Source organism: Scyliorhinus torazame, chromosome 1 (genome assembly GCF_047496885.1).
Source record: "Scyliorhinus torazame isolate Kashiwa2021f chromosome 1, sScyTor2.1, whole genome shotgun sequence".
Taxonomy (NCBI): Eukaryota; Metazoa; Chordata; class Chondrichthyes; order Carcharhiniformes; family Scyliorhinidae; genus Scyliorhinus; species Scyliorhinus torazame.
This window is the reverse complement of record NC_092707.1, coordinates 8366145-8380885: the sequence shown is the minus strand read 5'-3', so window position 1 is coordinate 8380885 and position 14741 is coordinate 8366145. Positions and strand designations below refer to the sequence as shown.

The window sequence follows — 14741 nt, the reverse complement described above, 5'->3', positions numbered from 1 at the left end:
CAATGCTACCAGGAAGAGTGGAAACGGGTATTTGTACTGAACTATAATACAACAAAACAGTTGTGAATCATCAGAATGACTTCCGCTGCCTGATTCGGTAAATGGATATTCACATATAAAACATGCTTGTCTGAGTCACTAATCGTGGCTCCAGCTGTTAGTTTAGTTGGATAGCAAAAAACAATGTTCCTGGAATAGGAGCAGGGATAACCTGAGAACACAAGGGAGAGGGTCAGGACCATTCAGCCCATCGAACATGCTCCACCGCTCAATATGATCATGGCTGATCTTTGAGCTTCAACCCCACTTCTCCGCCTGCTCCCTTCACTCACTAAGAGACTAAAAATCTGTCTATCTTGGCCTTAAATATATTCAACGTTGGAGCATCCACAACCCTCTGGGGTACAGAATTCCAAAGCTTCACAATCCTTTGAGACATTTCTCCTCATCTCAGACCTGAATCAGCGGCCCCCTGATCCTGAGGCTGGGCCCTGTGTTTGAAAGTCCCCGACCAATGGAGACAATCTCCCGGTGTGTCCACCCTGTCAGGCCTCCCTCAATCAGATCAACTCAGCTTCTCACCATGGGGCAGTCGCCTCGCCCCGGACACTACTGCGGTGAGCCTTCGCTGTATCGTCTCCAAGGCAAACATGTCCTTCCTTAAACTCCTCCCCCCGGTGTCCCGACCAGTCCTCCCTCAACTAACACCAACGACATTAACGTAACTAATCATTCATCTGATTTGACTGTGGGATCTTACTGTGCACAAGATGGCTGACAGTTCCACTTGCAACATGAACTAAACTTGAAGGCAAGGCCCGCGAGGCAAGCTGGATCGTTATTTAAGTTCTATTGTTCCCTTTATTTCTCCCTGGAAGATGTTTATTGAGTATGTAACCCGCTCACCTCTAAGGGGACCACTTGCATGAGGATGGCAAAATTGGTGAGGTGGTTGCAGAGGCAAACAGAGTACGAAATGTTCCCATCAATCCGAATGCAGCCTTCATTGGACCAAACAGCAGAGCCCGAGCTGTGAGGAGGTGAGAGAGGTAAAAGGTCACTGAAGATTCCTAACCAATCGAGAGATCGAGCGCTAGTTAACAGGCTGCAGGTTTGTATTAATCAAGCGATTCACTACATGTCAAAGGACAGCATTCAGTTATTTCACAGGCCAGTGGGGGACTGTGTCGGAGCATTGGGAACCCACACATTGCGGGTGACAGGTGGACTTGGCAATGATTCAGTGGAATGCGACAATGATCCCTGAATTTAACAACCTTGGGCATTCACTCAAGCTCAAGGGCCATGTCCGATTTACAGTTGAGTAGTTTAGACAGACGGGGCCTTATCGAGGTCTAAAAAGGTCTAGATGGGCGGCACGGTAGCACAGTGGTTAGCACAGTTGCTTCACACCTCCCAGGGTCCCAGGTTCGATTCCGGCTTGGGTCACTGTCTGTGCGGAGTCTGCACGTTCTCCCCATGTCTGCGTGGGTTTCCTCCGGGGGCTCCGGTTTCCTCCCACAAGTCCCGAAAGACGTGCTGTTAGGTGAATTGGACATTCTGAATTCTCCCTCTGTGTCCCCGAACAGGCGCCGGAATGTGGCGACTAGGGGCTTTTCACAGTAACTTCATTGCAGATTGATGTGAGCTGACTTGTGACACTAATAAAGATTATTATTATTATTAAACCAATGATAGGACTGGGGATTGTCCCTATTGGTGAATTATTCCAGTTCAGGAGATTGGGGAGGATGACAGGGGCATGAGTTTGAAGAGTATTGGAGCAGGAGCAGACTGACTGATTGATGGTTCCTCCTTTCCCAGTGAGTCTCTGGAATGTGTTGCTAGATGGTGTGTTGGGTGCTGGCTCTCTGTCCTCAATCAGGAGCTCCTGACTGGAACAGGTATCGCATGGTGTCCAATGTCAGGGTCTTTATGGACAACACATGGTCCCTGTGATCTCCTTTACTGCTTTCAACTGGAGAGGGGTGATCCAGAATATATTTCCTCCTAATGATTCTGGGATTTCTCCCCCTTTTTTCAGGGGGGGAGCGGATGTAGGTGTTGGGAGGGTCAGTGGGGAGTGTTGAATACATTGGCCAGCATGAGGAAAGTTGGTCTTTCTCTTGCCATCAGAAGGTTCTGGATGGAATTTCAGACGGGCCTGTTTCCTGTGTGGCAGGAAGTGATGTACCATATCAACATGCCCGCTCATTAATATGTAAACAAAGTGTCCACGGACGAGAGAGCGAACACCAGGAGACAGAGAATAAAGGCTTGGAGTCCGAGCCCATCTCCCCCCGCCCCCCCCCCCCCCCTCTCTCACATACCACAGTCATGTAAACAAATCTAGGAGCGAGCACAGAATGAGTTTACTGCCAGGAGAAAAAGCTTCCGGGGCTGGGTCCTCACCACTCCCAATGTCTCATCCACCATGAGAGAAACACTCTACGCCGCACCCAGAGCAAATGGGCCTTCCTGGGGGAGGCGAACGGACAGGTCGAGACCGAGGAAAATCAGGGGTGAGAACTCCTCTCTGACCCCTTTCCCTGTGACAGCTGTTCCTCAGGGAGTAGTACTCTCACCAACGAATCAGGAAATCTTGGGTGCAAGTAGCACGGCCCAGGATTTGAGTTTGACAGTCGGGCCTGGCTATCAATCTCAGCGCTGAGTGAGTGCTGACCTGTCAGAGTTTAGACCAAAGATCTGTCTCCCCTCTCAGGTAAGTGAAGCCCCACAGCCAATACGTAGAGGAAGAGTTTGTCTGAGCATTACAACATTGCTGTTTGTGGGATCTTGCTTTGCTTCCCCCTCCCCACCCCCACGGATAAGTGACCCCCCCCCCCACCCCCACGAGCACTGGGGCGAACCTCCCTCACGGAGACATACATAATGATTGATGCAGGTAGGGCAGTGGATGTTGTCTATATGGACTTCAGTAAGGCCTTTGACAAGGTCCCTCATGGTAGACTAGTACAAAAGGTGAAGTCACAGGGGTTCAGGGGTGAGCTGGCAAGATGGATACAGAACTGGCTAGGTCATCGAAGGCAGAGAGTAGCAATGGAAGGGTACTTTTCTGGTTGGAGGGCTGTGACCAGTGGTGTTCCACAGGGATCAGTGCTGGGACCCTTGCTGTTTGTAGTATATATAAATGATTTGGAGGAAAATGTAACTGGTCTGATTAGTAAGTTTGCAGATGACAGAAAGGTTGGTGGAATTGCGGATAGCGATGAGGACTGTCAGAGGATACAACAGGATTTAGATCGTTTGGAGACTTGGGCGGAGAGATGGCAAATGGAGTTTAATCCGGACAAATGTGAGGTAATGCATTTTGGAAGGTCTAATACAGGTAGGGAATATACAGTGAATGGTAGAACCCTCAAGAGTATTGACAGTCAGAGAGATCTAGGTGTACAAGTCCACAGGTCACTGAAAGGGGCAACACAGGTGGAGAAGGTAGTCAAGAAGGCATACGGCATGCCTGCCTTCATTGGCCAGGGCATTGAGTATAAGAATTGGCAAGTCATGTTGCAGCTGTATAGAACCTTAGTTAGGCCACACTTGGAGTATAGTGTTCAATTCTGGTCGCCACACTACCAGAAGGATGTGGAGGCTTTAGAGAGGGTGCAGAAGAGATTTACCAGAATGTTGCCTGGTATGGAGGGCATTAGCTATGAGGAGGGGTTGAATAAACTCGGTTTGTTCTCACTGGAACGACGGAGGTTGAGGGGCGACCTGATAGAGGTATACAAAATTATGAGGGGCATAGACAGAGTGGATAGTCAGAGGCTTTTCCCCAGGGTAGAGGGGTCAATTACTAGGGGGCATAGGTTTAAGGTGCGAGGGGCAAGGTTTAGAGTAGATGTACGAGGCAAGTTTTTACACAGAGGATAGTGGGTGCCTGGAACTCGCTACCGGAGGAGGTGGTGGAAGCAGGGACGATAGTGACATTTAAGGGGCACCATCATCCCAAGGATGATCAGAGAACGAGATCTCGCCGCCGAGATTCTCGTTTCCGCGGTCTGGCGGGTTCCCATCACTGGTGTCGCCATTTTCACCCGCGGAAAACGCCGGCAGAAAATCCCAGCCCAGACTTTAAAAGTACTCTATCGTCTGTGAAGCACCTGGAGCTGCCTGCTGCCCAGGAGAGATTAAAGGAACATGCGCACAGACATGACTTTCTCGAAGCGATTGAAGTTAGACTTGGCTCTGATTTATAGAACAGGGAACCTCAACCACTCACCTGAAATCCAGAAAGGCGCACCACAGGTAGACATGATTGGTTTTGTTCGAGGCGGAGTGATACTGCGCCGCTGTCTGCAAGACATGGAGAGCCCAGAACGTTAGACATCTTAGAATCACAGAGGCTTGCCTCAGGATATTGAGCCAGTGAATCATTTATCGCCATTTACTCCATGAAAGCCTCTCATCATCTTGAAAGCCTCCATTTGTCAACTGTTAACCATCTCTCTACCGGCTGGAACTGCCTGAAATTTGCCAAACTCTCTAATTCCTCTGGAACTAAAGTCCTGAGATTCCTGGTGCCAGAAGTATCCAGCGTTGCCATGTAGCCAGGATTAATGATTTAGTAGTAGATTTAGGACTGAGTTTAGGAGGAACTTCTTCACCCAAAGGGTTGTGAATCTATGGAATTCCTTGCCCAGTGAAGCAGTTGAGGCTCCTTCATTAAATGTTTTTAAGATAAAGATAGATAGTTTTTGGAAGAATAAAGGGATTAAGGGTTATGGTGTTCGGGCCGGAAAGTGGAGCTGAGTCCACAAAAGGTCAGCCATGATATCATTGAATGGTGGAGCAGGCTCGAGGGGCCAGGTGGCCTACTCCTGCTCCTAGTTCTTATGTTCTTATGTTCTGATAGAATTGAGAAACAAATTTATAAAAAACTCTGGTGATTTTTGTTTCGTAAGGATTCCGAGGGTCAGTAAACACAAGGCAAAGAGGAATCAACCATAATCTCATCGACGGGCGGAACAGACTTGAGGGGCTGAATGGCCTTCTGCTAATGCGATGTTCCTTCCTCTGCGTCACCACACCATTCTAAAGGCCTTCTGTGATTTGTTGTCAGAGAGACACTCAACCCACACAGAGATCCGCCAAGCCCAAATGTTCCATGTGTCATGTGAGGGTACCTTTAAGAACTGGATGTTTAAGCAATGCACCTTTAAGAAAACAGTGATGTCATAGAGTGGGTGAAGCTCAGCTCAGTTCAGCCATTTTGCAGTTTTGCAGTTTAGTTTTGCAGTTTGGAGGGAAAGAGCTGTGTGTATGTCTGTGTTTTGCAGTGAGCTGGATCTCTGCCATGAAAGACTATCTCTGGATCATTTGGGTGATTTAAAGTAAAGCCTTTAACCTGATGTGATTTTGTTTAAAGGTGTTAAGTCTCTTGGAAGTTTGAAGGAACATTTTGAGGAATTATTTACTGTTGCAATATTTTCTGAGTTATCTTTGAAGTAAGGGGTGTTTAAGAGATCCAATGTTTATTTAAGATGTTAAGGTGAGTTCATGGATTAACAGTGTTTTGTGTTTAAAAATCCACGTGTCCATAATTGCAATCCCACACCTGGGGAACAAGCCGTGTGCTCGGAAAAGCAACAAATCCATTAAAGGGAGAGGTTGGTTGAACTCCATGATACATTTTGGGGTTCTGAAAACGCCTCGCCCATAACACATGCTACAGAAAGCATTGATTATCTTTCTCAGCAGTCAGTTAACCCCTTTGAGATCCTCCAGTATTTGCTGGGACTGTTTTCACTTTTTCAATCTTTTTAACCAATCTCTGTAGCCTTTTGTTTGAAAGCATCCCAGGCCAGTCAGTTCAACTGAACTCCAAACATGATTCCATCCATATTATAGATTTCAGGGCAAGCTTTCTTAAGGAGCTTCTTGGATCCCGAGCATCGGACATAGAGGACGCGATCTACCGGAATGGGAACGGGATGCGGCCAGTAAATGTCGGGAGAGGCCTCCCCACGGATCTCCGATGGGAGCAAAGCCTTGCGGGAGACATCACGATCTGGGTATCGGAATATTGTGAGCAGTTTTGGGCCCCGTATCTAAGGAAGGATGTGCTGGCCTTGGAAAGGGTCCAGAGGCGGTTCACAAGAATGATCCCTGGAATGAAGAGCTTGTCGTATGAGGAACGTTTGAGGACTCTGGGTCTGTACTCGTTGGAGTTTAGAAGGGTGAGGGGGGATCTTATTGAAACTTACAGGATACTGCGAGGCCTGGATAGAGTGGACATGGAGAGGGTGTTTTCACTTGTAGGAAAAACTAGAACCAGAGGACACAGCCTCAGACTAAACAGAGATGAGGAGGAATTTCTTCAGCCAGAGGGTGGTGAATCTGTGGAACTCTTTGCCGCAGAAGGCTGTGGAGGCCAAATCACTGAGTGTCTTTAAGACAGAGATAGATAGATTCTTGATTAATAAGGGGATCAGGGGTTATGGGGAGAAGGGAGGAGAATGGGGATGAGAAAATATCAGCCATGATTGAATGGCGGAGCAGACTCGATGGGCCGAGTGGCCTAATTCTGCTTCTATGTCTTATGGTCTTATGGGCGCCACCCACAATGCCCCAGTCTCGCATAGTTAACCGTGCTGATGCAGGGTCTAACCAGCTCTTGGCATCTATCGGCCTCGCCAAGGAGACCCCAGTTGGGCACTGTTCTGTACAGGTGGAGCAGCTCCCAGGCCTTTGGAGGGCCCTGCAGAGTCAGGGATGGGGCAGGGTGCCACCCTGCTACTGCCAAGTTTCCTGGGTGGCACTGCCAGACTGGCAGGAGCACTGCCAGGGTGGCACTGCTAAGGCTCAGGGCCTAAGGGATTTACCAAGGTTACCAAGGTTACAGGGGCATTAACAGAGACGTACACACCCACGCGGGATTGTGATGGGGTAAATAATGCCCATTAAAGGAGAGATGAGGGATGATAGGAAGATTTGGGGGGGGGGTCGGGATGAAGGGTGGGGGGCCCGAAAGGGGGGAGTCCATCAGGGGATGTGGGAAGGCCTGAAAAGAGGAGACCCAAAGCGGAGTGCCCTCACTTGGGGTGGTGTGGGGGTAATGCCCGTGTGTGTGGAGGAACATTGCCCGTGGGTGGGTGGGTGGTGTGGGGGGCCCTCAAGCCCACTTAACCTGCTTTGCTGCTAGAGGCAGACACCCTCAACCTATTGAAAAGGTGCCGGCTTCTGCAGCTGAAGTGCTGGGACCTGCAAGGCCAGGGATTGGGTGCTGGAAAGTGGGGTTAGAATGGTGCAGACACGAGGGGCTGAGAGTGGCCTCTTTCTGTGCCATAACTTTCCTTTGGTTTCCAAGGTTACAGGGGCATTAACAGAGACGTACACACCCACGCGGGATTGTGATGGGGTCAGTAAGGTGTCAGTTTCCTCTGGCAGGAAGATGGTAACCAGAGGGAGACAGATTGAAGATCATTAACAACCAGAGGGGAGATGTGGTGGAGGCAGATTCAGCGATAACCTTTACAGCTACTGGGCCTCTGGTTGACCTCAATATGAACCTCGAACATAAAAAATGACATTTAATGGCCAAGAAAGTGGTCAGCCATTTTAAACATCACTCTACTTTAGCGGCAGAATAATACACAATGCCCCGCATGATACAACAAATCGGAGCACTGCCATCTCCTGGTTCCACTCCCAAGTCACACGCCATTCTGATTGGGAAAATCATATCGTAATGTCTTCAACCGGCGTTGAGTCGAAATCCTGAAACTCCTTTGTTAACAGCACCATGGTTGTACCTACACCTGACCGGGCGTCTTCCAGCCATTACTCCTCTGGATGATGTTGCAATCATCTTAAATCTGAGTCCTCCTGTTGCTGCCCTGCCTGCCCACAAATGGAGACACATTCTCCACATCATAAGAACATAAGAACATAAGAACTAGGAGCAGGAGTAGGCCATCTGGCCCCTCGAGCCTGCTCCGCCATTCAATGAGATCATGGCTGATCTTTGTGGACTCAGCTCCACTCTCCGGCCCGTACACCATATCCCCAAATCCCTTTATTCTTTAGAAAGGTATCTATCTTTTTCTTAAAAATGTTTAAAGAAGGAGCCTCAACTGCTTCACTGGGCAAGGAATTCCAGAGATTCACAACCCTTTGGGTGAAGAGGTTCCTCCTACACTCCGTCCTAAATCTACTTCCCCTTATTTTGAGGCTATGCCCCCTAGTTCTGCTTTCACCCGCCAGTGGAAACAACCTGCCCGCATCTATTCTATCTATTCCCTTCATCATTTTATATGTTTCAATAAGATCCCCCCGCATCCTTCTAAACTCCAATGAGTACAGTCCCAGTCTACTCAACCTCTCGTCATAATCTAATCCCCTCAACTCTGGGATCAACCTAGTGAATCTACCCTATCGAAACCCTTTGTGATTTTCAACATCTCCTTTTTACCTCGCTCTGCTCGAAGGAGAACATCCTCAACCTCTCTACTCTTGGTGGGTGGGTGCAGACTCGGTGGGCCGAATGGCCTCCTTCTGCACTGTATGTTCTGTGTACTCTCTCCGCTAAACCGAAATACCTTCTCCCCTCATCCCTGGTCCCATTCGAGTAAAATCTCCTCTCCTCCCTCTCCAAGGCCTTAGCGTCCTTACCATTGCGCAGTGCCCAGAATTGAACACAATCCTCCATTTGAGGCCTAACCTGTGATTTATAAATGTTTAGCTTTGCTTCCTTGCTGTTGTACTTTGCGCCTCTGTTTATAAAAGCCAGGATACCAAATTTCTTTTTAAAGAGCTCGAGCTAAATATTTATAGTGTCAGTTCAACAAGACACTCATCACCTTCTCAGGGGTAACCAAGGCTGAACAGCACATACTGGCCAGGTCAGCAAAGTCTCCCGAAATGAATCACGTCTAGAAAAATCAGATCCAGGGACTCAGTTCAAACATTGCACTGTCTGGTTCAAAAACATGAGCATTAGTGATACCTTTCCCCTTTAGACGATCACGAGAGCTGGTGAATAAGCTGGTGTCAGGTGTCTTTCAAATGTCTGTCTGTAGGCAGGCACTGAGCGGTTTCTCAATATCTGCCTCCCTCCACAGTCAGCCTCTCCGCCTGTTTGGCAGTCTGCATGATCAGGGGGCTGCTGCATGCTGACCAGAGAATGTGTTCCATATCCCACCGCCCTGCAGCGAAGCAACACGCGGATGCTAATTAGCACTGTGCGCCGACTCTTGTCCAATATCGAACCGGCACCAACAACTTGCAAAAGAAAGACTTGCATTCATATAGCACCATTTATGACCATCAGGTGTCTCAAAGTGCTTTACCACCAATGAGGTGCCTTTTGCAGAATTACTGTTGTAATGAGAGAAATGTAGGATGGATTCTCACAAGTATGTGCCTTACGGTTCCAATTAAGGATTGTTCTGGGTTTGATAAGAATCAAACCGAATTGACGTAAGGACTGGAGTCACGTAGACCAGACTGGGTAAAGAACATGAGGGAACCAGTTAGGTTTCTACGAAAGCCCGACAGTTCCTCGTTCACTCTTACTAAGAGCAGCTTTCTTATTCCAGATTGCTTATAAATTATATTCAAATTCTCAAACTGTTCTCAAACTCAAGTTGGCAGATTTTAAATTTAATAACATAAACCACTGCACTCTGGCATAATTGAAAACACGGGTGGTAAAGTGACCTGTACCACGGGACTGAGAGATTGCGGGCAGGGTCCTCCATCCCGCCATATGCGGTTTCTGGTGCTGCGCGCCTCCGCCGGCTGGGGACGGTTGGCGTTTCCCATTGTGGCCACCCCCACACCGTCAGGAGATCCGCGGGCGTGAGTGCGCTGTCGATGAAGCGGGGGATCGCGCCGAGGGGCAGTCCAGCCCCACAGCTTTGGGCAAAGAACGAACAGGCTGGGGCTTTAATCTCTGGGCTACAGAAGACTTCGAAGTGATTCTATTGAGGACTTTAAAATGGTGAATGGGTTGGACGGGTAAATGAGGAGGGCATGTTGGAGGGAGCATTCAAAACCAAAACCTTAAATACCAGGTAGTCAGTAATGTCTTTCCCCAGAGTGTGGTTAGAATGTGGAGCCTGTGACCATGGAAAGTGACTGCGGCAAAACGCACGGATCCTTCAAAAGGAAACTAGATGAGTACATGAGAGATAAGGGGATTGTAGAGTACCCTCAATAACGACGCGAGAGAGTAGAACGGTAAAGAAGGCTTTAATAAGCTGAGAACTAGCCTGATGCTGAGACGGGTGCTAACTGGGTGCCGCCTACAGAGCAGCCCCTTATATACGACTCCCTGGTGGGCGGAGCCAGAGGCGGAGTCCCCCAGGGTTCCAAGCCCGGTCTTAAAGGGGACATCACCTTACATGATGATAAGGGTACAGTAACACAGTAACCATTCAGCACAGGGATAGAAAGATTCACTGAGATGAGGATAGGATGAGACTTGCGTGTGGCAACAACACCAGTGCAGATTGATTGTACTGAATGGTCTGGTGTACATTATTTATAATTCTATGTACAAAAAAATAAGTTCTTGTTTTACACCTGTAAGAGCCAGATCCAAAACATACGGAGGTTTCTTTTGTGTGTGTGTGTGTGTGTCTGAGAGAGCCAGCTACACTTGGATGGGATCTTGGCACTTGTACGTTGGCTATTAATAGACATCCTGTGATCACCAGATGTAGCGAGGCATAAAAAGGCAAATCCGGCAGTCCTTGGATGTAGCAAGTTCTGTGAGTATTCGGTAAATACTGAGAGACTCCAGATGGAGAGGCAGGAGCGGGGCTAAATATTTAGCAGACAAGACAGATCAGATTGCAGCGCTCAATGTTTTGGGGATTGAAGGAATGCGATTCGTCGCACTGGGGACATTACAATTCTCTTCAAATAAGAGGCAGGTTTAATCCTTGGCCCTGCGTCCCTGCTCCGTTTGGGTCCAGACTCACTTGACTGGAGTTAGGAATGAATGAGGGAAAGGATGTATTCTTGTCCTTCAACACCATCTGATTAAAAATACACCCACTAAATTTCAGGCTTGCCACAGCCGATTTTGGAATCGATGATTTATTGGTGGTTGCCATTTACATTTACAGGAAGGGAGGACGAATGATTTGACTCTCTTTTATTGCATTTTACTGTTCTCCATGTCAGTTATTTTATGCTTCTAATAAAACCTTTATAGCCCAGCCGATCTGATGATTGTAAAGCTGCCTATCAAAGGTAGGTCACATCATCCTGAGCTTTACTGGTCCATTGCCCAGGAATCTCCCGCTCCACTGCCAAACATTAATCAGCAGTACACCATGCACTGCTAATTAACTATTTTTATATTCACTCTCAAGATGTAAGTGTCGCTGGCTGGGCCAGACTTTATTGCTTAGCCCCAGTTGCATTCAGGAATGTGGGAGTGAGCTGCCTTCTTGAGCTGCCGCAGTCCATGTAGTGTAGGTACACCCACAACGCTGTTAGGGAGGGAGTTCCAGCATTTTGACCCAGCGACGGTGAAGGAACAGAGCTGTAATCAAGGTGGTGAGTGGCTGAGAGGGGAACTTGCAGGTGGTGACGTCTACCTATCCTTCCCGATGGTAGAGGTCGTGGGTTTGGAAGGTGCTGACGAAGGAGGGTTGCTAGATGCTGCAAGGTGTATTGTAGAGAGTGTACACGCCTGCTGCTGAACATTGCGGGTGGAGGGAGTGGATGTTGAAGGGGGTGAATGGGGTGCCAGTCAAATTGATTGCTTTGTCCTGGATGGTGTCGAGCTTCTTGAGTGTTGTCGGAGCTGCACCTATCCTGGCAAGTGGAGAGTATTCCATCACACTCCTGACTGGTGTCCTGTAGATGGTGGACAGGCTTTGGGAAGGGGTCAGCAGGTGAGTTACTCACCGCAGTTGTAAATACACATCCCAGTCTCAGAATCGGAGCAGGCAGGTGTGACGTGTTACAAGAGGAACACTGGGGGCTTTAGAAACTCATTTCAATATTTTACAGCCATTGTTAATTTTTTGAGGCAAATCAAATTCAGTGAAAAGATTTGACTCAAAACAGGAGAACGAGTTAATGTCGGCAGGCTGGGCTGGGCCGGTTTGGCTCAGTGGGCTAGACAGCTGGTTTGTGATGCAGAACAAGGCCAGCAGCGCGGGTTCAATTCCCGTACCAGCTTACCGGAACAGGTGCCGGAATGTGGCGACTAGGGGCTTTTCACAGTAACTTCATACTTGTGACAATTAAAGGTTATTATTATTGGGTTGAGGAGAGCTGGAAATGACACTGTGGTGATGATGTGATTGGCTTGAACTCACTGACTGCTTCCCTCTGACTACTTCGCCACATGAAACCCCGGAATCCAATGACTTCACTGAGAAATGATTGGAACTTTCCAGAATCCACCCTGCAAGCCTAGATCTTTCACAGGCAGATTTGACGAAGCAACTAGAATATCTCTCCTGACAGACCACAGCAATATTTTAGCAATTACCAGCCACAGCCTGCTGTTGTTGGGTCCGTTACTAAGTCCCGCAAAGAATACTCTTTTCACATCAGTGACAATGGGGGGGAAGTCCACAATCCACAACTTAGTCCTGCTGCATTGCTAGCAAGGCCTTCATTTCTGTCGGAACCTCATTGTAGAAAAACATCCGAAACTACTTCACAGGAACGATCATTAAACAGAACTTGTCACCCAGCCACATGGGGGATTTTAAAAAAAATTAATTTATGGGATGTGGGTGTCGCCAGTTTGGGCATTTATTACCCATCCCTAACTGCCCACCATTTCAGAGGACGATGGAGGGACAACCACACTGCTGTGGGTTTGGAGTCACATGAAATGAAATGAAATGAAAATCGCTTATTGTCACAAGTAGGCTTCAAATGAAGTTACTGTGAAAAGCCCCTAGTCGCCACATTTCCGGCGCCTGTTCGGGGAGGCTGTTACGGGAATTGAACCGTGCTGCTGGCCTGCCTTGGTCTGCTTTCAAAGCCAGCGATTTAGCCCGGGTAAGGACGGCAGACTTCCTTCCCTAAAGGACATCACTGAACCAAAATGGTTTCATTGTCGGCATTCGACTTTTGATCCTGGGTTTCTATGGAATTCAAATTTCACCCGTCTGCCGTGGTGGGACTTGAACCCGAGACCCCAGGTGCTGCCCCGGGGTGGCCGGATTACCAGTCCGACGACAAGACCACTGCGACACTGCTTGCCCCTCATATTAGGTCAGGTGACCACAGGTTTGGTCAAAGAGATGAGTTTTTAAGGAGTGTGTTAAAGGAGGGAGGGCGAGAGGGAGGTGGAGAGGTTTAGGGAGGTATTATAATCCCAGGAGTCCCGAGAAAGGTTTCAAATGGAAAGGTTTATTCCAAAGGAATGTCGCAAAGCAGCGGGATACATCCAGTCCTAGCCGGGACGACGATCCGAGGATGCCGATTCCCTTCCTGGCCGTCTTCTATAATGGATATTAACGGGTCCCAGTTTGTGAGCCTCCACCATCCCCATTGGGTCGGGTCGTTCCCGTGGGTCTCACGGGCGTTGTAACATCCCTCCCGCCCCGAAGCCCCTCTGTCGTAGTGGGTGGAGGCGGCCTCCTTCGTCGCATCACCCACGGTTGCTTTTCCAGCGGTTGCGGGGCTGGATCAAGGGGGAGGTGCAACACATCTGGAGGCGCCGTTTCCGCGCCGAACATCTGGGGGATGTTGCCGGTGGCCGCTCCCTGGTGAAACTGTGGTCCGTGACGATGGACGGTTGTGTTTCCATGTCTGACCCTGAGTCTACAACCTGGGGCGGAGGGCTGGGGGGAGGGGGTTCCTCAACCTTCGGTCCATCAGTAGTTTCGCTGCCGTTATGTGAGGTGCGGTACGATTAGCTGAATGGGAACCGCGCTAACTTTGTCTCCATGGATCCCGTGGCCGGCTTCTTCATGCCCCTGTTAAACATCTGTACCGCCTGTTCAGATGGGCCATTTGCAGAGGGGCAGAATGGGGTGGGTCTGAATGTGCCTTACCCCCGTTCAACTTCCTCGCCAGTAAACGAGGTGCCGCTATCCGTCACCGGCACCTCCAGGAGTGCCAGGGGGACTGAACGAAAGCAACTGTGCCCAGGGTCGGGCTGGCCACTCCCGGGGGGAAGGGGGGCTGCTGGTGGGCACCTGATGCTCCTGACATGCGGTGGTTTGCTCCACCAGCCGCTCGGTGTTGCTCTCACGTCCTGGCCACCAAACGTAGCGCCCGGCGCACATCATCACCTTGGACGTTCCCGGGTCTCCCAGTGTGCAGGTCCCACAACATAGACTTCCTGCCTTGGCTCGGGACCAGAACCCGGCATCCCCACAGGAGAAAGCCGCCCTCCACGCTGAGCTCTTGCTGCTCGGAAACAGGCACCTCCTCCGGCACTCTTCCCTGCTGACCCGCCGAATTGAATCAAGGCTGACAACCTCCTCGGGAACCTCACACTGTCAGGGGGTCAGGGTAGTTCGCTCTGTAGTTCTCCCACACACAGCCCAAAAAGAAACCGTGGGGATGCTTTAGTTGGGTCGGGGTCAGAGTGGATGGAAATATTCTCCCTTTCTCTCGCTGGCAGCGAGCTGGCTAACTAACTAAAAGCTAATGTTTGGTGGTTCTGGCTCTCCAGTCCAAACTCAAAAACCACATTTCCCACAAGAATCCCTCACCACAATCAGGATTACAGTTTAATAGTCGGTTGGGCATCACAGAGGGAATTAATTTGAGGTGGACGCTTTGCCAGA

The 14741-nt window shown here is 49.3% G+C and overlaps 1 protein-coding gene across 2 annotated transcripts in view; it reads right to left on the bottom strand.

Annotated features, from left to right (window-relative positions):
- The window catches only part of adgrd1 (adhesion G protein-coupled receptor D1), an 850441-nt gene that overhangs the window by 439213 nt on the left and 396487 nt on the right, over positions 1-14741 (bottom strand). For both annotated transcript variants that reach the window (XM_072517886.1, XM_072517956.1), the window contains 2 exons: positions 4244-4317; positions 907-1030 (listed from right to left, as the gene is read on the bottom strand). In XM_072517886.1, the coding sequence (XP_072373987.1) occupies positions 907-1030; positions 4244-4317 (198 nt within the window). The remainder of the gene's footprint in view (positions 1-906; positions 1031-4243; positions 4318-14741) is intronic.